Source organism: Hemicordylus capensis, chromosome 1 (assembly GCF_027244095.1).
Source record: "Hemicordylus capensis ecotype Gifberg chromosome 1, rHemCap1.1.pri, whole genome shotgun sequence".
NCBI classification, from domain to species: Eukaryota; Metazoa; Chordata; class Lepidosauria; order Squamata; family Cordylidae; genus Hemicordylus; species Hemicordylus capensis.
Window position 1 is genome coordinate 70091025 of NC_069657.1, and position 25452 is coordinate 70116476.

Sequence of the window (25452 nt, forward strand, 5' to 3'; positions counted from 1 at the left end):
CAAGAAACAGAGGCAATAAACACACGTAAGCTGAATAAGTAGGTTACTAATAAGTTCTCCTTATTTTGCATATGTATTTTCTTTTCTTAAAGTATGCACCGAGCCACTTTGTAAAATAAAACTACTATTAAATTACTATTGAGGGTAGTGATTTAAAGTTTTAAACAACTGAAAAAGTAATTATGTGCTGTTAATATTTAGGCAAGTGTTACCCTTTGAAATAAACCCCTCCATCAGTTGCAATATATATTTCTGTTCAGAAATAAAGGCAGAAATAAGCAGAGCCTTTCCAAAGAAAACAGAAGTATGCCTGCCTACACAGTGCAGTTCAGAGGAAGTGGCACTCTAAAAATAATCGGAGGAAGTACATTCACTAGAAGTATTTATTATTCTTGGAAATTAGATCAGGTTTGAATTTGGAGAATGATGCCTAGAAGTCGTGTAGTTGCAAATTCAAGCACTCTCCATGGCAGCCCCAATAACCACGATCACACTCTAATGGCCACACACACCCAATTTACATAGATGTAATAATTTGGAGGGTTCTGTTACAGGGAGTAGAGGATAGTTTCCTAATCCTACAGAGCTGGAACCTTATGCGGTTATTCACCCAGAAGGTTAGTATAGATTGTCAACCACAAAGGGTGGAAGGGACTTCCTGTAACAGAAGACAGGCAGAATGGCAATAAAACTAATTTTAGTCTGATATTAAATTATGCAGCAAGCTGCCGGAATAGCAAAAGCAGCATATTATTCCCATTGTGGAAGGGAGAAGGAAATTATTGCTTGCTCATCCAAGCAATAGACACACACAGAGGGGGTGGGATCATGGAGAAGGGGATGGCTGTTAAAAGAAAAAAGGCAGGGAGAGTGCCAAAAAATGACAAAATTGCTCCTCTCTGTTGGCTTCAGGTATTCAAAAATAAGTTCCATGAAGGGCGTGCAAAGCCAAATGGTGTGAGTTTGCACGCATAGTGGCACTGTATCCCCATCAGAGTGCACCTAGTGTTCTCCACTGGCATAACACGATGTACATTTTTAGCTTTTAAAACGGTCAGTTTGGAAGCAGCCCTTGAGAAGATAAGGCTCAGACCAGGGGAGGTAGCAAACTTTTGTTTTCTTTCCTAAAGATGAAAGCAAGCAACAAGGGGTGAAGGATAAGGTAAGTTTGTTAGGGCTAGTCTTCTCTAAGGTTGGGTTTCTGGCTGGCAAGGGCAGTTTTAGTTTCAGTTGTGCCTAGAAAGATAGTGGGTAGGGATTAGCTGCAGTTGAGTCACACAGCTTATGTGAGGGGGCCACATTTCTGAAATGGCTCAATTTGGAATCAGCTCTTGAGAAGACAAGGCTCAGACCTGGGGAACTTTGCTAAACAGAGCTTTGTGAACTGGAGTTTGCTAACAGATATAAAAATGGTTTTGCCTGGAGTTTAGTGGGGAGGCACATAAGCAGTCCTTCTTTATCCCAAAGGAAACACCCAGCATGAGGAGAAGGTGAGTACTATCCCACTTTTGTAATTTTCTTGGAGGTCAGAGTTTAAAACCTTTAATTAGCTGACAACTGCAGCTAAGACCTAGTTTCAAAGGTAGAATGCCAGCAGGGGAGGGTGTGTTTCCCGATTTATTGCACAGAGTGTTGCATGTATGACTATCTGCCTGAGGGGCAGAAGTCCTGGGTGTGCACTCAGTGCAAAGAATTCCTGGCTCTCAGGGAACAAGTTCATTCCCTCAAATCCAAAGTGGCTGACAGAAGCTCAGGGAGGCAGAGAGGTATGTGGATGAGACCCTCAGGGATGTGATATAGGCATCCCATTCCCAAGTTGATAGCTCCTCTGTTGTCATGGAGAATGAAGGTCTCTGGTGACATCACTCTGAGGAAGAGGAGAAGGCTCCCTTAGAAGGGACCCCTTTCTTGGGTGATGTGCCCATATCCTCTTGCACATAGGATACTCCTCTGGGGGTTGGTGACCTCTTAGTAGTAGGTGATTCAGTCATTTGGGGCATAGAGAGATGGGTTTGTGGCCCGCGTGTAGACTGCACAGTGACTTGCCTGCCTGATGCGAAGGTTGCAGATGTAATGCAGCATCTATGTAATAGGTTGTTAGGCAGGGCTGGGGAGGAGACAGCTGTCATGATGCACGTCAGCACCAACAATGTTGGGAGGTCATGGAAGCCAAATTTAGGCTGCTAGGTAGCATACTGAAGTCCAGAATCCCCCAGGGTAGCATTCTCTGAAGTGCTACCTGTTGCACATGCAGGGCCAGTGAGACAGGCAGAGCAGAGTCACAATGCATGGATGAGATGGTGGTGCTGGGAGGAGAGGTTTAGATTTGTTAGGCACTGGGATACATGTTGGGGCAAGCGAAGCCTGTACAAAAGGGATGGGTTCTACTTGAATCAAGATGGAACCAGATTGCTGGTGCTTAAAATCAAAAACAGTTGCAGAGCAGTTTTTAAATGACACCTGGGGGATTGCTGACAGAAACTGGGTGGTATTTGGTTCAGCTAGAAGTGTCAGGGCAAATAACAAAAACTTCTTTAAAAATATCAGAAGCAACAAATCTGCCAGGGAGGTGGTTGGGCACTTAAATGGGGGTGTGAAGGATTGAGGATAAAGGAGACTGCAGAGAAGCTGAATGAATTATTTGCATCCGTTTTCATAGTGGAGGATACTGACCATATACCTGCTCCAGAACTGAGCTTCTCAGGCTTGGAGGCTGAAGAACTGGGCCAATTTGAGGTGATGAGAGAGGAGAAAAAACGAAGAATTAACAGATCACCAGGACCAGATGGCATTCACCCAAGAGTTCTGAAGGAACTCAAATATGAAATTGCTGATCTAGAAAAAATATGTAACTTGTCCCTAAGATCAGGCTCTGTAGCTGAGGATTGGAAAGTAACTAATATAACTCCAATTTTCAAAAAGGGATCCGGGAAACTACAGGCCAGTTAGCTTAACTTCTGTGCTGGGTAAATTGAAGGAAAGCATACTTAAGGACAAAATTGTTAAACATATAGAAGAACGGGCCTTGCTGAAGGAGAACCAGCATGGCTTCTGCAAGGGCGAGTCTTGCCTCACTAACTTTTTTGAGTTCTTTGATCTCAACAGGCATGTCGATAAAGATGAACCGATTGACAGTCTACTTGGACTTTCAAAAAGCTTTTGACAAAGTTCCCCCACCAAAGGCTCTTGAGGGGAAAAACTTAGCAGTCATGGGATAAGGGGACAGGTTCATGAGTAGATTGGAAACTGGTTGAGGAACAGGAAACAGAGGGTGGGAACATAAGACCATAAGAATAGCCCTGCTGAATCAGGCTCAAGGCTCATCTAGTCCAGCATCCTGTTTCACACAGTGGCCCACTAGGTGCCTTCAAAAATCCCACAGGCAGGGGGTGAGGGGGTGAGGGAAGAAGGGTTTGGATAACTTCATGGAGGAGAAGTCTATCAACGGCTACTAGTCGGAAGGCTATAGGCCACCTCCGGCCTCAAAGGCAGGATGCCACTGAGTACCAGTTGCAGGGGAGTAACAGCAGGAGAGAGGACATGTCCTCCACTCCTGCCTGTGGATTCCAGCAGCATCAGGTGGGCCACTGTGCAAAACAGGATGCTGGAGTAGATGGGCCTTGGGCCTAATCCAGCAGGGCTGTTCTTATGTGGGAACTTCACAATGGAGGGAAGTCAAACATAGGATCACCCAGGGATCTGTACTGGGACCAGTGCTCTTTAACCAGTTCATAAATGATCTAGAAGATGGAGTAAGCAGTGAGTGCCAAGTCTGCAGATGACACTATTTAGGGTAGTGAAATCAGAAACAGACTGGGAGGAGCTCCACAAGGATCTCTCCAAACCAGGGTAGTGAGCGACAAAAGGGCAAATGTGATTCAATGTAAGCAAGTGTAAAGAGATGCATATTGGGGCAAAAAAAAAAAACCCAGCTTCACAGATACACTGATGGTGTCTGAGGTGTTGGTGATTGACCAGGAGAGAGATCTTAGGATCATAGTGGACAGCTCCGTGAAAGCGTCGACTCAGTGTACGGCAGCTGTGAAAAAGGTCAATTCCATGCTAGGGATCATTAGAAAAGGCACTGAAAATAAAAATGCTAACATTATAATGCCCTTATGCAAACCTATGGTGCGGCCACATTTGGAATACTGCATACAGTTCTGGTCACTGTATCTTAAGGAGGACACTGTAGAACTGGAGAAAGTGCACAAGAGGCCAATCATGATGATCAGGGGCCTAGAGCACCTTTCTTATGAGGCAAGGCTACAGCATTTGGGGCTTTTTATTTTATTTTATTTATTTTATTTTATTTTTTATTTTTATATCCCGCTCTTCCTCCAAGGAGCCCAGGGCGGTTGAGTTTCTCCTCACAACAACCCTGTGAAGTAGGTTAGGCTGAAAGAGAAGTGACTGGCCCAGAGTCACCCAGCAAGTATCATGGCTGAATGGGGTTAGGGCATTCAGCACTCTAACCACTACGCCACGCTGGTTCTGGTTTAGTTTGGAAAAGAGGTGACTACAGGGAGACATGATTGAGGTGTATAAAATTATGCATGGAGTAGAGAGAGTGGACAGAGATTTTTTCCTCCTCCCTCTTTCATGGCACTAGAACCAGAAACTGAAGGCCAGGAAATTTAGGAACAAAAGGAAGTATTTTTCACATAGCACATAATTAATCTATGGCATTCTTTGCCATGGGTTGTGGTGATGGCCACTAACTTGGATGGCTTTAACAGGGGCTTAGACAAAGTTATGGAGGACAGGTCTGTAGGTGATAGTCACCACCTATAGGTAATAGGCACCAGGCTACTAATCTGGTGCCTATAGGCCTCCTCCAACCTCAGAGGCAAGATGACTCTAAATACCAGTTGCAGTGTAGTAACAGCAGGAGAGATGGCATGTCCTCACCTCTTGCCTTTGGGCTTCTCAGAGGCATCTGGTGGTCCACTGTATGAAACAGGATGCTGGACGAGCTATGTCTCGGGCCTGATCCATCAGGGCTGTTCTTATGGTCTTTCTTACGCCTTTGTGTGCTCAGGAGTTTTTCATTTTCAAAGATTACTAGAAATTAGTCCAATTATCTACCCTGACAGGATACCTGATGTCTAAAAAGCATCCTTTACCATTACTGCTTTTTCTTGAAAAAATGAACTATAATCCACACTATTAATAGGCAGTTTGAAAATAGCCATGAGGCTAGATGAAGGGATGTGCAAACCAGCTCAAGGTTGAGCCAGTTTGCCATCAAACCAGACCTGTTGGATGGCTCGCCCACACAGGGCCCGTTTGACTTTGAACTGAAGCACTCAGGCTGACTTGGGGGTTCTATGAGGTTTTTTCTTCCAAAATTTTAAACTTATGGCTGGGTCTGGCGGCCTCCAGGTGATGCTGCTGTGGCAGGCCTCCAACAATTTCCCTTCCCCCAAAGGGCCTCCCCCCAGTCGGTTCGACCTCCCCCAGGCTGGTTCGACCCATTTTCAGGCCTTGTCGGACCTCTCCCAGTGGCCATTTGGCATGTCACCACGCATGTGGACTGGCTATTTGGAGCCAGTGTGCATGCGCGGTGGCCTTCAAAATGCCCCCCAAGCCGGGATAGGGCCAACAAGGCCCAAACCAGCCCAAAGAAGACCGGGGGGAGGCCAGCAGGTGGAGGGGAAAACTTTTGAGACCCTCCGCGGCTGTGGCAGCACCCCCACAGGCCACTGGACCCATCCGTGTTGTTTTTTTTAAAGGTTGTTTTACTTATAGAACCCACCTCCTTCAAGCCAAGCCCAAACTGGTTCGGCAACTTTGGCCTCAAGCCGAACTGGGACCCGGCTCGAAATGCACGGAATAAAACTGGGCCTGGTTCGAACCGAACCAGGCTTCCTGTTTCTGTGCCCATCCCTAACTAGATGCTCAGTCCTCCTCTTCCTGTTACCACTACTGCTTATATAGCACTTTTAAACAAAGGTTCACAAAATAGTTTACATACATATGATGGTAAAGTGTGCCATCAAGTCGATTTCGACTCCTGGCGGCCACAGAGCCCTGTGGTTGTCTGGTAGAATACAGGAAGGGTTCACCATTGCCTCCTCCCACCATTGCCTTTCAGCATCTTCCTATATCACTGCTGCCCGATATTGTACCAGCAGGGATTCAAGCTGGCAACCTTCTCCTTGTTAGTCAAGCATTTCCCCGCTGCGCCACTTAAGTACCCTGTCCCAAAAGGACTCACAACTAAAAAGAAACATAAGGTAGATACCAGCAATAGCCAGTGTGGGGATGCTGTGCTGAGCTGAATAACTCCAGTTGCTCCCTCCCTGCCACCCGCTAAATATAAGAGAACCACCACTTTTTAAAGGTGCCTCTTTGCTTCATCAGCAGGGGCTCTCATGTTCAGCATAGCTAGCTGAAGGAAAGGAAGGCCACATAGGCAAGTGCAAACAAATCCCAGGAGGGAAGCAGACCATGTTAATATATCTGTGCAGAATTCCCTATAGAAAAAGGAATCGTTAAGCTCAGCCACTAAGATTCACAGTCCCACCCTTCTCAGCTTGTGGGAGCTACTTTTTGCTCTATAGTCCAGGCTTTTCTGGCATTAAGTCCTGGGTCCACTTAATGTAGGCTTGTAATAAGCCCCACTTGCAACCTGACTGTGTAGTATGGGTATCACCTTGGGTTATGCTATGTTGACTCCATACTGCGCTGCACATTTGAATCTGCTCGTCAGTTTCCACTTCATACATTGCGATTCCTGCAGGCCCAGGAATGTTTGGCGATATTCCCTGGCCAGATTTATCTTAATTCAATTCAATTAAAGTAACAAGTTGTGGCTAGATCATGTCACCACATCTGTGAAGTAATTGAGAGGCATTTTGGGCCATTTGGATAGTTGAGCAAATATCAGTGGCCAACATGCTATGCAAGTCCAACAGCACCACTACTGCAGACACGAAAGGAGTGTTGCAGCTGTCACTGACTGGTGGCTGTGCAAGTAGCATCCCTGTGGTTTCCCCCATTGTGGTGGGTAGGCGAAACTGCAGAAATGCTGCTTCCATGTCCACAGCAGTGAGACACTGATGCCTTTCATCACCGTTAAGCTTGCATAGCATGTTGGCACATGACAATAATTCCTAATTCCATCTCAAAGATACTAAGCAAACTCATACAATGTGTCAGATATAGAAATTACCAGTCGACATTATTGCATGCACATTGGGGAAATGGAGGAGAATGGCAGGCCACCAGTGAATGATTTGAAGCTGTGGCCTCATTTCTTTTGCTGTTCCATTTGGAAACCAGAAGTAATTGTGTCATTATTATGGTGATGCGTGCCATGTTTCTCCACCGAAAAATGACTTGAAGCATTATGCATTTGGGGTTTTGTTATGTGTGTGTGAGATGCAAACAGAACATAATTAAACATCTCATAAGCTACTACCGCCTGTAAAAGGGATGTTTTTGCTTGTCAGTTAAGTCTTTCAGAGAATGAGGCAATAGCAATAGCAATAGCAATAGCACTTACATTTATATACCGCTCTATAGCTGGAAGCTCTCTAAGCGGTTTACAATGATTTAGCATATTGCCCCCAACATTGTGGGTACTCATTTTACCGACCTCAGAAGGATGGAAGGCTGAGTCAACCTTGAGGCAGAAGAGAGATTTCTGATTACCTGTGACATATCAGCAATCGCAGCAATCTATGCATATGCCAGTCATGCTTTGTGGGGGGCGGGGTCCTCTAAAAATATTGTTCTGATTCACCACTCTCAATTCAACAGCTGAAATATTTCAACTACTAAGAAGGAAGGATAGTCCCGGATATGTTTCTGCTTCTACGTATTACGTGGCTTCTTCCCAAAATGGTTAGTTACTCTATGTGCCTACAATGGGCAGGCACTCTTAGGGTGAATTCACAAGGGGATTTCTCCTGATCCTGCCCCTGCTCTGCACTTTTATTGTCGACATAGTAGTTCTGCAAAGTGTAGCTACAGATTTTGTGCAGCTGCAGATAAGGGGAACTTGGCAAGTTAAATATAATTGTATCACGTGGACTAAGAAGCATGGACTGCCTTCATGAAAGTCAGTTTCATGTAGAAAATTTGGTAAATCCCACATGCAGCTAAGCACCACATGCATAGGGTGACTGGGAGACGGCTGTGGGGCTGTGGGGGTAATGAGTTCTGATCTGGCTTCTACGCTCCACCTCCTCTGGGTGGGGAAGGGTCTGGCCAAGGCTTTTTCTTTGCTCTTGTCCTCCTTGCTGTAGCCTGTTTGCTATCAGGGGCTGAACTCACTCTAATTGTGTTCATATATATTCTGCACCTGGCCAGACTGCCTGATTGGTGTGAGTGTGAGACACACCCATTGGGCTTCTGAGATCTTGGCCTTTATTAGAGTGGGCTGCAGCCAGAGGCGCAACTGCTGGCGCAGGCCACCTGCAGGCAGCCGCCGAAGCTGCCCGCCAAAGGGGGCTGGCCTTTGGATGTGGGACTGAGCACTGGGGCCAACATACTAACTTGAACGGCTAGAGTAGATTCTTGCTCCCTTCACTGTTGGTGAGATTGGGTTGAAGTATTGTAATGTGTTTGGGTTCGTCTAGAGATGGGGAGACAGGGGGCGCCTTGGTTGAATGTGGGGCAGCTATTCCGGTGGTGGTGAGGAATAGAAGAAGTAACACTGGCAGGTCGGCAGGCCGTTCCAGGGGAAGGGTGGTCAGAAATGTAATAGCTGTCTCCCCTTCCGGCTGTCCTGTCAGCTCTGTGACCTCAGGGAGCACTGCCAACAACCCACATAGCCTTACCTTGCTCCTCTGCAATGCCAGATCGGTCCAAAATAAACCCGAGCTCATCCATTATTTGATTATGGATGAAGGGGCTGACCTGGTGTGTATCACCGAAACTTGGTTGGGGGAAGCTGGTGGCTCAGTCTGGTCCCAGCTTCTTCCCCCAGGGTATTCTGTAGAGGAGCAGGTGAGGGGACGTGGGTGGGGATGTGGAGTGGCTGTGATCTTTAAGGATAACATCTCCCTTACCAGGGTCCCTATCGAGGTATCTGACCATATTGAATGTGTGTACCTAAGTTTGGGGACCAGGGATAGATTAGGACTTCTGTTGGTGTACCGATCACCCCACTGCCCGACAGAATCTCTTACTGAACTCACAAACTTGGTCGCGGAACTCACATTGGAGTCAACCAGACTTTTGGTGCTGGGGGACTTCAATGTTCATTTTGGGACCAATTTGTCCGGGGCAGCTCAGGAGTTCATAGCAGCCATGACAAATATGGGCCTATCCCAAGTGGTCTCCGGACCAACGCACATTGCAGGTCACACACTTGATTTGGTCATTTACTCTGATCAGGGTGGTATTCAGTGGGTGGTGACTCCTGTGATTTCCCCATTGTCATGGACGGACCACCATCTGGTTAAGGTTAGGCTTACAAGCACTTTCCATCTCTGCAGAGGTGAGGGGCCTATTAGAATGGTCTGCCCGAAGAGGTTATTGGATCCTTGGAGGGATTTAATGTTGGCTTTGCCGGTGATCCTGTTGATGCCGTGGTGCAAAACTGGAATAATATGCTCACCAGAGCAGTAGACACAATCGCTCCTAAGCGTCCCCTCCGACCTGCTTCAAAACAAGCCCCTTGGTATACGGAAGATCTACGGGGGCAGAAGTGGCAAGGTAGGCGACTGGTGCACAAGTGGAGAAAGACTCGACTAGAATCCGACAGATTACGACATAGAGCACATTTAAAGAGCTATGCTCAGGCAATACGTGCGGCAAAGAAGCGGTTCTTTTCTTCCCGTATTGCATCTGCAAGTTCATGTCCAGTGGAGTTGTTCAGGGTTGTGAGGGGGATAATGTGTGCCCCCACTTCCTTGAATCAGAATTTGGAGCCCTCAGTTACCCGTTGTGATGTGTTTAAAGAATTTTTTGCAGATAAAATCTCTCGGATTCAGGCCAACTGAGATAGAGACTCCACAATTAATTCAATGTCTGAAATGGAGGTGTCCAACAACTCCTCTTATGTGATTCGACTGGATCGATTTCAGTTTGTGACTCCTGAGGATGTGGACAAGCTGTTTGGAGCAGTGAGGGCTACCACTTGTTCTCTTGACCCTTGTCCAACATGGCTTGTTCTATCTAGCAGGGAGGCTGTTGTAGGAGGCCTGGTAGAAATCATAAATGTTTCTCTGAGGGAGGGCAGGAGGCAATTATTAGACCTCTTTTGAAGAAGCCTGCATTAGATCCCTCAGAGTTGAGCAACTATAGGCCTGTTTTCAACCTCCCATGGCTGGGCAACGTAATTGAGAGGGTGGTGGCCTCTCAGCTCCAGGCAGTCCTGGAGGAAACTGATTATCTAGACCCATTTCAAACTGGCTTTTGAGCGGGCTATGGGGTGGAAACTGCCTTGGTCGGCCTGATGGATGATCTCCAATTGGGAACTGACAGAGGAAGTGTGACTCTGTTGGTCCTTTTAGATCTCTCGGAGGCTTTCGATACTATCTACCATAGTATCCTTCTGGAACGTCTGAGAGTGTTGGGGGTGGGAGGCACTGTTTTACAGTGGTTCTGCTCCTACATTTTGGACAGATTCCAGATGGTGTCAATTGGAGATCATAGCTCTTCGAAATCTGAGCTTAAGTATGGTGTCCCTCAAGGCTCCATACTTTCTCCAATGCTCTTTAACATCTACATCAAACCGCTGGGAGAGATCATCAGGGGATTTGGAGCTGGGTGCTACCAGTACGCTGATGACACCCAGATCTACTTCTCCATGCCAACTTCTTCAGGAGCTGGCATAACTTCCCTAAATGCTTGCCTGGAAGAAATGGCTGGATAAGGGAGAATAAACTGAAACTGAATCCAGATAAGATGGAGGTACTTATTGCGCGGGGTCAGAACTCTAGAGACGATTTTGATCTCCCTGTTCTAGATGGGATCGCACTTCCCCAAAAGGAACAGGTTCATAGTCTGGAAGTACTTCTGGATCCACACCTCTCCCTGGTATCTCAGGTTGAGGCGGTGACCAGAGGGGTTTTCTCTCGGCTCCAGCTGATACGCCAGCTGCGTCAGTTTCTTGAGATGAGCGACCTCAAAACAGTGGTACATGTTGGTAACCTCCAGACTTGACTTCTGCAATGCGTTCTATGTGGGGCTGCCTTTGTACGTAGTACGGAAGCTTCAGTTGGTACAGAATGCGGCAGCCAGGTTGGTCTCTGGGTCATCTCGGAGAGACCACATCACTCCTTTGTTGATAGAGTTACACTCTATAGGTTGCCAATAGGTTTCCGGGCAAAATACAAAGTGCTAGTCATAACATATAAAGACCTAAATTGCTTAGGTCCGGGGTATCTAAGAGAACGTCTTCTTCATTATGAGCCCCACCACCCATTGAGGTCATCCAGAGAGATCTGTCTCCAGCTGCCGCCAGCTCGGCTGGTGGCCACACAGGGACGGGGCTTTCTCGGTTGCTGCCCCAAGACTGTGGAATGCGCTCCCTACTGAGATACGATTCTCCCCATCTCTGACAATTTTTAGAAAGCATTTGAAAACCCACCTCTTCACCCAAGCTTTTTCAGTTATTTAAATTTTTAAAGTTTTAATTTGTGGGTGATTTTTAAATTGTTTTAAGTTTTTGTATATATTTTAACTTGTTTTATGCTATTGTTAACCACCCAGAGACGAAAGTTTGTGTACAAATGTGATAGATAGATAGATAGATAGATAGATAGATAGATAGATAGATAGATAGATAGATAGATTAGAATTCTCTGCCTTCTATAAACAGTATTTTCTCTTTTTTACAAAGTCCATTAAATGAACAGTTTGACCTAAAACTCATTGGCTGATATCCAGCCTAACCAGCAGCAACATTTCAGGATGGTGTGTCTGCACTGCAGAAGGCTTACAGTGTACTGTTGCACAGAATGGGGTGATTTTTGTTGATCTCTTTTCCCCAGAAGTGCTACATTATCTTCAAGGACATACTTTCAGGTGGTGCAGGGCACTTTCAGGAGTAGTAAAGATTGGTGGAAAATGCTTCCCATCCTGCACACTCTGTGCTATGTTGCTATATTCTGCATTTTCAGACCAGTCTGGTTGGATTGCTGTAAGGCCTGGTTATAATGTTCCTTCAGTATCAGAACGGCCCATACAGCTTTCCCAGATTGTAGAATCCGTTGATTCCCAATACATGACTGACACATTGGCATTAATTTGAGTCAATGTTAGCAGGATCTGCTCCAGAAGCCATTTCCACTGCCAGGGTTGAAGTTCATGCATGAATGAGTACATTGGACCATGTTCAGAGTACATTCCTTCCACCACTAAGTAGCAGCCCAATTCTCACAACCAGAATTATGATGTTTTCCAGCTGAGGTCTGGCATCTGTGCAAACACTTCTGAGCAGCGAGTTACCAGAAACAGGAGAGAGATAATTTATACAAATAACATTTGTATAAATATTGTTCTCTTCCATTGATTCCATATTTCATATATTTTAGGAAACTTACAGTAAAACAAAAATGTGAATATAAATTATCTGGCCTCAAACTTCAACAGCATTGTCAGGCTCTGCAGACAAAATGATTGTGGCTTTTGATCAAAGAGGATGAGTAAAAAGCAATTGTTTCCTCTTGATGTTAAGAAAGCTTCTGAAAAAAGATAGTCCAAAGAGCACCAGTTGGGAACCATCATTCTTGTTTTCTGAAAATGGGTTGCAAAGGGAATGTAGAACAATTCAAACAGTGCAATTTGTGTTAGATAATCAGTTGCATACAAATGATCTTCCTTGTACAATCATAGAAGCTGGCAGCCTTCACACAGCAGCTCTTACACTTTGAATGTTACTGATTCTTAGGTATAAGATAAACATAATATATCTGTATTTGCCAGTATATAAAACAACCATTTCATAAACCACATGAATGCCTAATTTATCTGAAACTGAATTGGGATCCTGTTCACCAAAAGATTTGCAGATTTCTAAATTATATCTCCATAAAAGCATATAACTAAAAACAAAACAAAACAAAACCACCTGTAACAATGGCCAGAAGTCTACATCTAGATTCTAAATCCAATTAACCTCCTTATTTAATCTAAATGGGGTCCAGATGGGTCTTAAATGAATGGATCCAGAAAGGTTCTCGATGCAGCAATATACTATTAATATTATCCTTATGTTTCCTAACTTTTTCTACACACAACTGTACATCTTTGACCAGGGGTGCCTGCATCTTTCCTTTCCTTTCACAATTCTTATGTTCTATAATCCTGGTTTTAATATTCCTAGTTGTTTGACCTACATACAGCAACATGCAAGGACAATGTATCACATACACAGGGCCGTCCCTAGTGGGGTGTGGGGCTAGGGGCGAATCAGAATGATTCACAATCATCCACAATCATCAGTATGAATCAGAATCATACTGATTGATGACATACAGTGTAAATAGTGTGAGTGAGGTTTTTGGACATGTCCAACCAGCTTGGAAATATAATGCATTTCTGAAGAAATAAAAATAAAAAGCACAACACATGCTTCATGGTTCTCAAACCTTCTGGGTTGCAAATCAATGAGCATAGTGCAATCATAAATAATTTTTTGGTAATTTTCTGCCATGAAACAAACCACTTATAGGACTTTTTGGATGGGTGTTGTTGTTTTTTTAAACCCAAAAATTTGTCCAATCCACTTCAATTTAAATATACATATTCCTCCCACCTTGCCAGGGGCGTATCTAGGGTAGGACAGGCAGGGCATGTGCCCTGGGTGCCACTTGAAGGGGGCGCTATTTTGTAAAATTTAATAAATGGCCGCCAAAAACAAAATGGCCACTGCACATGCTAAAATGGCCTCTGTGAGGCCCTAGGCCATGCAGGCCTTGCAGAGGCCATTTGAGCATGTGCGGTGACCATTTTGTTTTCAGTGGCCATTTTTTAAAATACATATATTTTAAAAATGGCCACTGCACATGCTCAAATGGTCCCTGTGAGGGCCTAGAGGCCAGCAGGGGGCGGGGGAACCTTTGCAGACCCCCTCCAGCCTTTAGGAAGCCCCCTGAAGGGGCTACAGGTAAAAAAATTAATATAAGTCACTGTACACATATTCAGTTTGGCACTATGTACAGAGAATCAGGGCTTGTGAATACTGAGCTGAAGCTTATGAGCTAGGATTGTATTCATTTGCTCTTACTCTGCTTCTTGTGATAAGTGAGTTAAATGTGATGTCTTAATAATATGGCTATTAATGGTGACTTTGTCTTCGAATCAATGTGAAATCCTTAGTATTAAGACCCACTGGGAGTTTCTTGCTCTCTTTCTCTCATTTTAACTGTCTTTCTGAAAGACTAGAATATATTCCAAGCAGTGACACAGTTTACTCTGCATATCCTTTAATTATTTTCAGATTATCTGGGAAAAGTCCAATTCTCCATCTATTTTAAAAACATATGTAACAGTGATGCTACAATGCATAGTAGAGAATTATGCACTTCTGTTTAGTTTTCCAAGTACACCTCCACATGGTATTTGGGTATTTCATGAGCCCCAGCATACTGAAATTTGTAGTTTTCCAGCATTTTTTGGTCTGGCTACATCCACTGCTAAATAGTTTTTTGAAAGATTAAAAGATTAACAAGCTTGACTTGTATTTTTGAGCTGATATTATGGTAAAGCTTTAAATTAAAGTGGATTGGAAAAATCTGAAAGATGGGTGTCAGATGTTTGGACAAGGGGCGCAATTTCAGTGCTTGCCCTAGGCAGCATTTTCCCTAGATATGCCTCTGCACCTTGCCCTACATCTCTGCTCAATACCAAAGTCCTATGCCAAGTCATTCCAGGTGATCTAAAGGCTGGGGCTGAAAGGGGGGCATTTTACCCTTTTTTATGAAGACGTAGGGCAGATTCTTCCATATGGAGGTGGAATGATGGTCTAAGCAGGGTGGCGGGCTTCAGTTCCAGACATTTTTGCAATTTTTTGCCATGAAGCAAGCCACTTATAGGACTTTTTGGATGGGGTTTTTAAAATTAAAAACCAACCATTTTTCCAATCCACTTTAATTTAAAGCTACATAGTCCTCCCACCCTGCCCTACATCTCTGCTCAATACCAAAGCCCTAAATATTCACTCTCTGCCTGCCTGCCTGCCTGCCTGCTTCCTTGCTTCCTCAGCTTCAGGCTTCAACGAGGCCTGCCTGGAAGCCTCTCTGGAAGCCTCGCCCACCAGCGAACAGCTGAGAGGCAGGGAGAGGGAATTCTAGCAGCTTGCTTGGGAGCCTTTCAAGCTGCACACAGACACAAAAGATCAGGAAAGATAAGTGGCTGGGACTGGAGGAGAGAGCAGGGCAGGCTGCAGTGCGGTGTGCCAAGAGCGGGGCCTGTGCCAGCGCAGGGCTCAGGGCGGTTGCCCCGGCTGCCCAACCCTAAGGATGGCCATGCACATATATCACAGCTTTGGTGTTGCAACTGAAAAATTCTCCAATGGTATATTCCTGGAGGTTCTGAGGATTCTTAAACACAACTAGCCGACCCCACACAGAGCATCTGTGCACTCTTTGGAGCCGGCAGTTACCTCTCCCCCCCCCCCGCCTTCTGCCCTAGTCTCCAGTCGGCCTGTGCCGGACCCAGGCTGCCAGGCCAAGTACCACCACCGCGGCCAGGCCAAGTTCCGCTGTCTCACCTTCGTGGCCAGGCCGAGTGCCGCCGCCACCTCACCTCCATGGCTGGGCCCGCCACCGACCAATCCTCCTGGGTGCGCCTCAGGCTATCAGGCATCTCCACTGCCCAGCCAATCAGCTGGGCACCGGGACACACATTCCAAGGCACACCCAGGAGAAGTAAATATATAGATGGCAGCAAACAGAACAGTTTCCACAGAACAGTTTCCACAAGGGAAATATCCTGTAGGTGTGGTCCCATCCAAAGTATTACTCTTGATCCTTTCCTTATTTTCCATGCTACTGTGCACCAGCATATCTCTAAAATTGGGGCTTCATTTCCGAGCAAACAGAGGTGGATCTTTACATTTTGAAATATATCGTAAATGCCATTTAAAAAAAATAATCTGTTCAATAGCATGAGTATCAAAGTGATAGGAATTCTCATTCTTCCTAAGGTGTTATTTTTCTTATTATGGTTGGAGGATAACAGTGTCCTGCTATCTACATTCTTAGTTTTATAAAAAGCCTTCTTAAAAATACGATATGGGTATCCTTTATCCAAAAGATGTGTTTTTAAAATATTGGCTTGTCTACAAAAAGATGTTAGATCATGGCAATTCCTTCTTAGATGTAGCATCTGGGCTGTACTAGTCAAAGACGATAATAAAGTTTATCTATCTATCTACGTAGCATCTGGGAGTAGGAGAGATTCTTTTTAAGTGTTCCCAGGTGAAACTTGCATTTTAATAGTGAGTTAACATCTGAAGGTTTCCTATACAGATCCGTAGACAGAGTGCCTCCCTCATTGTGGACCCTCACATCAAGAAAATCTATTTTACTGATTCCATATGAAGCCTGAAATTTAATAGTGGGATAAATAGTATCCAAAGAATCAAGAAACTCACCTAAGTCTTCTTCCAAACCTAACCATACAATGAATATATCATCAAGGAATTTTTTGTATGCTGCAATATATTTCACAAAGTGGTTATCCTTCAAAATGTGTAATTGTTCTAAACAATCCATTAAATGATTGGCAAACTTTGCATCTGTAGTAAATGTCATTTTTTGTGTTCTTGCCCAGTCTCCCTATATGATGGAATTACATCTGTAATTCCTTTCTTACCTTTAGAACTATTTGCTTTGCACAAACCAGCCTAATTTAAATATGTTTCAGACCTGCTCACCTTTGGCCCTCCAGCTGTTTTTGGACTACAACTTTCATAATCCCCAGCCACAGTGGCCAATAGTCAGGGATTATGGGAGTTGTAGGCCAACATGATGACTCTGGTGACTGTTGCTGGTAATCATGTTTCTTTTTAGATTGTGAGCCTTTGGGGACAGGGCTCCATCTTATTTATTTATTATTTCTCTGTGTAAACCACCCTGAGCCATTTCTGGAAGGGTGGTATGGAAATCGAATAAACAAACAAACATCTGCAGGAGGGCAAAGTTGAGCAGCCCTGAGTCTGTGGAAGTGCTTAGATGCAGCTGATTCCAACCCAATCTACATTTTAGATGAATTGTCCAACAGAAGAAAATGCTGACCTCCATGTTTAGAGGCAGTATATCTCAGAATGCCCAGATACTGGTGTTGGATAACAATGGAGGGATATTGCCTTCATGTTCTACTACTGAACTTCACAGAGTTGCCACTGTGAGAAAACAGAATGGTAGATTAGATCAGGGCTTCTCAATCTTTGGTCCCCAGATGTTGTTGGACTACAACTCCCATCATTCCCAGCCATCATGGGAGTTGGGGTGATGGGAGTTGTAATCCAACATCTGGTGACCCAAAGTTGAGAACTCTTGCATGCAATGGATCTTTAATCTGATCCAACTGGGCAGCTTAAAGCTGTATTTGTTTCAGCTTAATTCTTGTGCTCTCATATTGATCAGAATAAGCAAGTGTGTGGATCCAAATGTAGTGATCTCTGATCAGATTTACTCTCAGTTAAAAAGAAAAGTGGCTTGCAAACTTACTCCTGGGTTCCAAGGAAGAGCTGCATCCTTTGTCACCCATGAGTCATCTGCTTTCATTAGGATGGAAAGCATCATTGTACTTCCCTATTCTGTTGATAACATAACAAGCAAAAAGCTAGCTGGTTCCCCCCACCCCCAGACAGCTGCCATTAACTTCACTGGGCTGGTGTACAGGAAATGGCTGCTGTATCTTCTTTTTTTCCTTTTTTGCAGTATACGCAAATAAGAAGGGACCAAAATAATGTGTAGTAGACTACTTTCTCTCTCTCTCTTTTTACTGTTTTCAAAAATAATACTGTTTTCAAAAATAAAAGAAGAAGACCATCATTTTATTTCCAAGAATAGCATCCTCAGAAGACACACACACACACACACACACACACACACACACACACCTTTACACTTGTTGGCAAGTGTAAAGTGATGCACATTGGGATTAACCCCAACTTCAAGTATATGCTGATGGGCTCTGAGCTGTCAGTGACTGACCAGGAGAGGGATCTTGGGGTCATGGTGGACAGCTCGTTGAAAGTGTCGAACTCAATGTGCAGCAGCTATGAAAAAGGCCAATTCCAAGCTAGGGATAATTAGGAAGAGGACTGAAAATAAAACTGCTAATATTATAATGCCCTTATACAAAACTATGGTGCGGCCACACCTGGAGTACTGTGTACAATTCTGGTCACCACATCTAAAAAAGGACATTGTAGAACTGGAAAAAGTGAAGAAGAGGGCAACCAAGATGATCAGGGGCCTAGAGCACCTTTCTTATGAGGCAAGGCTACAACACCTGGGGCTTTTTAGTTTAGAAAAAAGACGACTGTGGGGAGACATGATAGAGGTCTATAAAATCATGCATAGTGTGGAGAAAGTGGAGAGAGAGAGATTCTTTTCCCTCTCACACAACACTAGAACCAGGGGTCACTCCATGAAATTGATTGCCAGGAGGTCTAGGACCAACAAACGGAAGTACTTTTTCACACAACACGTGATCCACTTGTGGAACTCTCTGCCACAGGATGTGGTGACAGCCAACAACCTGGATGGCTTTAAGAGGGGTTTGGATGACTTCATGGAGGAGAGGTCTATTAATGGCTACTAGTCGGAGGGCTACAGGCCACTTCCAGCCTCAAAGGCAGGATGCCTCTGAGTACCAGTTGCAGAGGAGTAACAGCAGGAGAGGGGGCATACCCTCCACTCCTGCCTGTGGCTTCCAGCAGCATCTAGTGGGCCACTGTGCGAAACAGGATGCTGGACTACATGGGCCTTGGGCCTGATCCAGCAGGGCTGTTCTTATGCTATGTCTCCTCAGTGCCATCCTTAGGGGAGGGTGCTGTCCATAGGGATAGGCCTCACCCTGTGCCTTCACCCCCCCCCCAGCCTCCCACCTACTGTGGCAGGGAGATTCCAGACCTGAATCTCCCTGTCCTCAGAGTGAGCGTGCCAGGGAGCTGGCGATGTTGGTGAGTGGCTGTTGCAGCGGACAGCAGCTGCGCTCCGCCAGCAGCAGTGTGGATTTTCCCTACCTGTCACAGCCACAGGGCCACTGCCCCCCAATTCAGCCAGGCCCCACAGCACGCTCTTCTTGGCAAACCCAACCAGAGCACACCACAGGCTGCCTGATGCGGAAGGCAGCAGCTGTAGTGGGTGGGAGCTGGAACAGCAGGGGTTTTTCCCCACTGCCTCTGGCATGATGTGTGACTATTCACTGTTGCAGCGGCCACCCTCCAACTTGGCCAAGGCCCCACGTCGCGCTTTTGTGGGGCTGGCTGAGTTGGAGGGTGGCTGCTACTGTGAGGAGTTGCACTCTGCCAGCGTCGTCATGATGGAGATTTCCTACCCCCGCTGGCCGGGAATGCAGCGCCCACCTGCCCTCCAGCTTGGCCGGGCTCTGTGGTGAGCTTGCCTCAGCACACCAAAACATGCTACAGGGCTGGCTGAGTTGAAAGATGAGGTAGGCAGGAGCTGCACTCTGCCAGTGGCAGTGAAGCAGATATTTGCCATTGCCCTCAGCTTCAGCTCCCACCTGCAGCAGTGATTGCCCTCAGGACCAGTGTCCCCTCACAGGAATTCCAAGATGTTGTTGACTACAACGCCCATAATCCCCAAGCAAAAGCCACTGCAGCTGGGGATTCCGCGAGCTGTAGTCAACTATATCTGGGAGTCCCTGTTGGGGGGGGAACACTGCTCAGGACTCTCTGTCCATTAAAGCTGGCTAAGTGCCTTCTTGGGACACAAAGCCGGAAAGGGCAGCAACCGGCACACCTCCTGGCCACAGCAGGCACGAGGGTGTGCTGGCGCACCACATGCCCGGCCTCCTCGTCGCCACTTCCCACTTTTTAGTGGCGGGGGGGGGGGGGCGGGGTGAGGATGGGTAACACACCCACCCGCTCGCCTTGTCACCAGGAAAGCAGTGCGTGGAGGCATTGGCGGCGAGGATGGGCGAGGGTGCTCCACAACACCTGCCCACCCTCCTCGCCACCAAGCAGCGGGTAGCGGCGGCGGTGGTGGCGGGGAGAGAAAGCTCAAGCGCCCTGTCGCCCGCCCACCCTCCTGCTCGCTGGGTGGGGGGCGCCCAGGCGGGTGGAGGGTGGTTGCTGAGCGCTCGCTGGCTTGCAGTGGGAGGCGCGGCACCCCCTCCCACGGCCCTGGGCCCCGCACCCGTAAAGACGCCCCTGAGTCGCGTTAAGAAGACTGCCGTCCTACGCGCACGCCCCTTGAAGGAGGCCCCGCTGAACAGGGTGGCCCTTCGCTTTCGGTGGCCTGCAGAAGAGCAGGCTGCAAATTCCCCTTCTTCCGAGGGATCCAGAAACCGCGTCTACCACAAAAGCTGCCCATTAAGTTTAGCAATCCCCGAAAGGCACCTAACGCCCGGCCCACCTAGCACTGCAGTCCCAACTCCACTCCCATACAAATAGCCAAGCATAATCCTAGTGATGTAATGGGGAAAGAGGAGAATATACGCGGGCACTCTCGAACCACCGCCCCGACCATCAGCGACCTGGGTTCTAAGCCCCTCCTTTCCAGCCCCCGCGCGAAGCGAAGCGAGGAAGAGTCGCAGCGAGCAGGCGAGTATCGCCCTCTCCGGGAACCCTCAAGGTCCCGCTTGGCAGAGAGACAGACGCGGCGGGGGCTACAAGCCGGGGCCGGGCCGGGAGGAGGAAGAGGAGACGGAGGCTCTGGAGGAGACGGAGGCTCTGGAGGAGGGACCCGCCCCCCCAGGCCAAACCGTCACTGCCGGGCGGCCCTTTCCCTTCTCGCCGCGGCGCATCCGGCGGCCCCTCTCTGCCCCAGTCCTCCGGCAGGCTAAGCAGGACTGCCGCCGACGCACAACGAGAAGCAGAAGTGCAAGTTTCCGCCTGCCGTGCGCTTCTGCTCCACGTTGCATGGGAGGAAGCAGCCAGGGAGCCTTCTGGGCCCCTCGCTGGCCACCCTTCAGCAGAAGCAGCATGTAGTGCTGGTCCCGGGGGCTGCCCGCAGACGCGCGGAGAGGAGAGGAGACACAGCCCCACCACTATCCCAGGCGTGGTGCTGTCTCTTGGCTTTCAGGCCTGGCCGCGACCACCACCATCCCAGGCCATGTTTCCACAGCCTCTCATCCCAGTGTTGGCAAGAGGTAAAGAGATGGGAGCGCCTTCCATTCAGCGGGCCACGGCATCCACCAGGACCCGCTCCCGTGGCTCGAGTGGCACCGTTCTGTTGCCTTCCATGCTGATGTTTGGTGTGATTGTGGCCTCCAGCGGCCTGCTGCTCATGATCGAGAAGGGGATTTTGGCTGAAGTGAAGTCTCCACCGCTTCATCCCTCGCACGGAGAGCTGTCCTGGAGGAGCGCCAGCAACGCCAGAGCAGCATCCGCATTGGAGGACGTAAGTTACCAGGTGCTGCAGGATATCCGTAATAGGACCATCCGCACCATGTGTGGGCAAAAGAACATGCCTCGCGGCCTTTGGGACCTCTCAGCAAGCCAGAGAAGGACGGTGCTCAAGCATATCCTGGTTAATGACAAACATCGGTTTTTGTACTGCTACGTCCCCAAAGTTGCCTGCTCCAACTGGAAACGAATCCTTAAAGTTCTAGATGGCGCGCTGGAGAATGTGAATGTGAACCTTAAAATGGATCATAAAAGGGATTTGGTCTTCCTAAGTGACATGAAGCCAGATGAGATCCATTACCGACTAAAGCACTATTTCAAGTTCATATTTGTGCGAGATCCAATGGAAAGACTTTTATCAGCGTACAGGAATAAATTTGGAGAGATCAAAGAATACCAACTAAAGTATGGTGTGGAGATAGTCAAAAGGTATAGGAAAAACCCTGGGAAAAGCACAGGAGATGATGTCACCTTCTCTGAATTTCTCCGGTACCTTTTAGATGAAGAGGTGGAGAGAATGAATGAACACTGGATGCCCATTTACAACTTGTGCCAGCCCTGTGTGATAAGCTACGATTTCATTGGGTCCTATGAAAGACTGAATGAAGATGCCAATTATATTCTTGAACGGGTTCAAGCACCCTCTTTCGTACGGTTCCCCGAAAGACAATCATGGTATAAGCCAGTGACTCCTGAAAGCTTGCATTATTATCTCTGTAACTCTCCAAAGGGACTTTTAAAAGAGCTGTTACCAAAATACATTTTAGATTTCTCTTTGTTTGCTTATCCACTTCCAAATGTTACCAGTGAATTTTGCAGACAGTGAACATTTTCCATGGTGATACAGTTTGTGTCCTATGCAATTTCCTAATTTTATATTTTTTTATTAACACTTGGCATCAAATGCCTCATATATAGGTTGCCTTTACATAAAAACTAGCTTTAGCTTTTTAATATGTATATATGCAGCACTAAGTTCAACTCAATCTTTTTATCCAATCTGTGTTTTTGTATGTTTTAAGAACAAAGCATTTTTCTAGAGCATTTTGTAGAGCAGCTACATTTACATTACATTAGGTGGGCAGTTACATTTGGGGGGGAAATGAAGTGGTAATAATGGAAGACCTGTGATTAGGGTTGCAGTTCTCAGCACACACTTGCTGGAGAGGAAGCCCAGTTTAACAAAATTGGTCGTATTCTGTAGGGGTGTCCTAAGCTTGGAATGGGCCATTCCAAGCTCAGAACAGAACCCCCTTTAAAAAGATTCTTGTTCCAAGCGTGGAATGGAATGACCATTTGGCTGGAGCGTTCTGGCTACCATTTTGGATTTTAAAATAGCCACCATGCATGTGCAAGGGCCACTTTGGAATCCAAAATGGCGGCCAGGACGTTCTTTCCAGAACAGGGTAGTTCCATTGGAGTGACCAGCTTCCTGGTTGCTCCAACAGAACATCCCAAGCATTTTGTGTTCTGTGCACACTTCTAGTATTCAGTGTCATCCTTAGGGAATCTCCCTGTCCCCAGTGTGAGCGGAGGTGGTTGAGTCAGAGAGTGGCTGCTGCAGTGGGGGTGGAGGAGCTGCACTCTTTCAGTGGCAGCAGCACTGATATTTCCCAGCACTGCTGGCCTGGAGTGTGGCTTCTACCTGTCACAGCAGCTGCCCTCCAACACAGCAGGGCCCCATGGTGTACTCTGCTTGGCGGCCTAGACCACAGATCCCATGTGTCTCAGCAGCTGCCCTCCAACTTGGCTGGGCATCATAATGAGCTCTTCTCAGCAAAACAGAATGCCCCACAGGGTGGCTGCTGCAGTAGTAGCACAGATATTTCCCATTGCTCCTCACCCAGCACATGGCTCCTACCTGTAGCAGTGGTTGCCCTCCAGCTCAGCTGAGCCCCACAGTGCGCTGTGCTTGGCAAACCAGGGTGCACCACAGGGCCAGCTGAGTCAAAGGGTGGCTGGTGAAGCAGACAGAAACTGCACTCCAGCTGGTGGTGCTGGGAGGCGGGAGATTCCAGGCAGGAATCTTCATGCCACTGGGGCCCCGCATCTCGGTGTCGCCATCTTCTCTCATTGAGGTTCTGCACCCCACTCCCATGACCCTGAGCCCTGCACTTTCTATGGATGGCCCTGGTCTCATTTCTCTGTAAACATAAATTGGACTGCACTGCACATCTGCATGTAGATGGTGTGTGTCTGCAACTAGCATGTAAGGTCTTGTCACATGAGGGCAGCAGTCTTAGACGGTGTTATGTTTTAGTTCAGTATTGTAGTACAGTGAGAGTCTTATTCTCTCATATATTTATATATATGCAAACTTTATAAAGTAAGAAGTTGCTTGTGTTATTTTGTGTAATACAAATGTAACCCTTATTCTAAACATTTGTGCTCTCCTAGCCACCTATATGTAATGATGCAGACATAGTTTGTGGCCTGCGATGCTGGAGCATTACAAATGTTGATATCCTGTTATTTTAAGCACTTACCTGCTGGTTCAGCAAGCTATAGCTTCCAGCACTTAATGTGCCAAACATCTGCATATTAAAAATACTAAATATACTAAACTGATATCATTGGCCAGGGTGACAACCAAAATATTTGGTTAACTTGACATTCAGAGAAATATGGTTTTTATACTCTTATATTGCTTTGAGACAAAAGTGATAAAGGCAGGGTGTATTATGTGCTATCCAGATAATTAGGAGTTCCATAAATTATTTGTTCAGATATGGGGTTTGTATTTTCCTTGGTTCAGGAGTTTTGCTTGGGTGTTCCCAGATTTTATTTGTTTTCTCCATGGATCTATATGTATTTTGCTTTTAGTACTAAAATTAAATATCTTCCCAATCTTACCTTTAATATCAAAAATTACGTATGAGGTATTTGTTACAGTGTTGTTAGAATGCTAGAAAATCTCATCTCTCCAGGGCATTTGCTGAAGAAAACTTAAGGTTTGATTATTCATATATGTATAGCATTCTCATCTCAGAACTTTGTATTTATGATAATTCAACTTGGGAAGACATGGGTGAGAATGGACAAAATTGTTCACAAATGTTTTATACAGTATCTGCATTTTAATAAAGTTTCTATGTAAAACTTTTTTTGATATTGTGCTTTACCTTTTATTGTATGAGTTTGTAGCTGTGGGAGGGGCAAGGGGGGAAATCTGTAACTGCTTGAGAGCAGACCTCCTTTTTGTAACATTAGAAGCAAAGTGGTTCATCTTTGACTCCTCTTCCCTCTGCTGTGCTAAAAGTTGCAGTATGATATCTGATGGTGTGATTTTTAAAACCAAAGGAAAGAGCTGACTTTGCTTTCCACCAGCAAGGAAAGACATGGGAGTTTTGCAGGAGTGGCACAAGTCACCATTTGTAGTACTGTAGCCATGTGCCTGATTCTGTGGATGATTGCATCTGGCTCCTGCATCCATGCAGACTGCTCAGCATGTTTATCTGGCAACAGCGAATCAGGCATTTCAGCCTGGTATTTGCTGTAGGTGCGCTTTGTCCAACATACTTCCCATTCACTGACCTTCCTCTGTCTTCTCAATTAGTGATCTGAGAGAGAAAGAGAGAGAGTGTCAGAGTCTGCAAAGTGCCTTTTTATTGGGAGAGTCACATGATTGTCATCTGCTGTGGCAGCTGCAGTTGTTAGTCACACTTTCACAGGCTGAGGTGGCTATGTGACCACCAGCTAACTTGTACGTAATTCTGCATGTGCTGGATTCTGCAGTCAATCAACTGCCATTTGTTGTGTGGGTTTAAACCCCAATCCACACAGGGTTCTGCATGTGCCAGTTAGCAGACACATCACAACTGCCTTGGGATATGGCATTTGGCAGTGACTGAATATAAACCATGTCTGTCTGCCACAGTGCGAGGTGCTCATGGGGTGGGGGTGGGGGGTTCCACGTTGCTGAGTTGCATAGTCAGTGGGTGACA

At 46.4% G+C, this 25452-nt stretch overlaps 1 protein-coding gene across 1 annotated transcript; it reads left to right on the forward strand.

The window, feature by feature from the left end:
* The first annotated feature begins 20696 nt into the window (after positions 1–20696).
* Positions 20697–24624, forward strand: CHST14 (carbohydrate sulfotransferase 14). Its single transcript, XM_053278683.1, has one exon. The coding sequence runs from the start codon at positions 21216–21218 to the stop codon at positions 22332–22334; it is 1119 nt and encodes a 372-aa protein (XP_053134658.1). The 5' UTR covers positions 20697–21215; the 3' UTR covers positions 22335–24624.
* The last annotated feature ends 828 nt before the right edge of the window (positions 24625–25452 follow it).

Excerpts from the sequence above, each read along its gene's own strand:
- CHST14 (XM_053278683.1), top strand. The coding sequence starts at position 21,216 with ATGTTTCCACAGCCTCTCATCCCAGTGTTGGCAAGAGGTAAAGAGATG.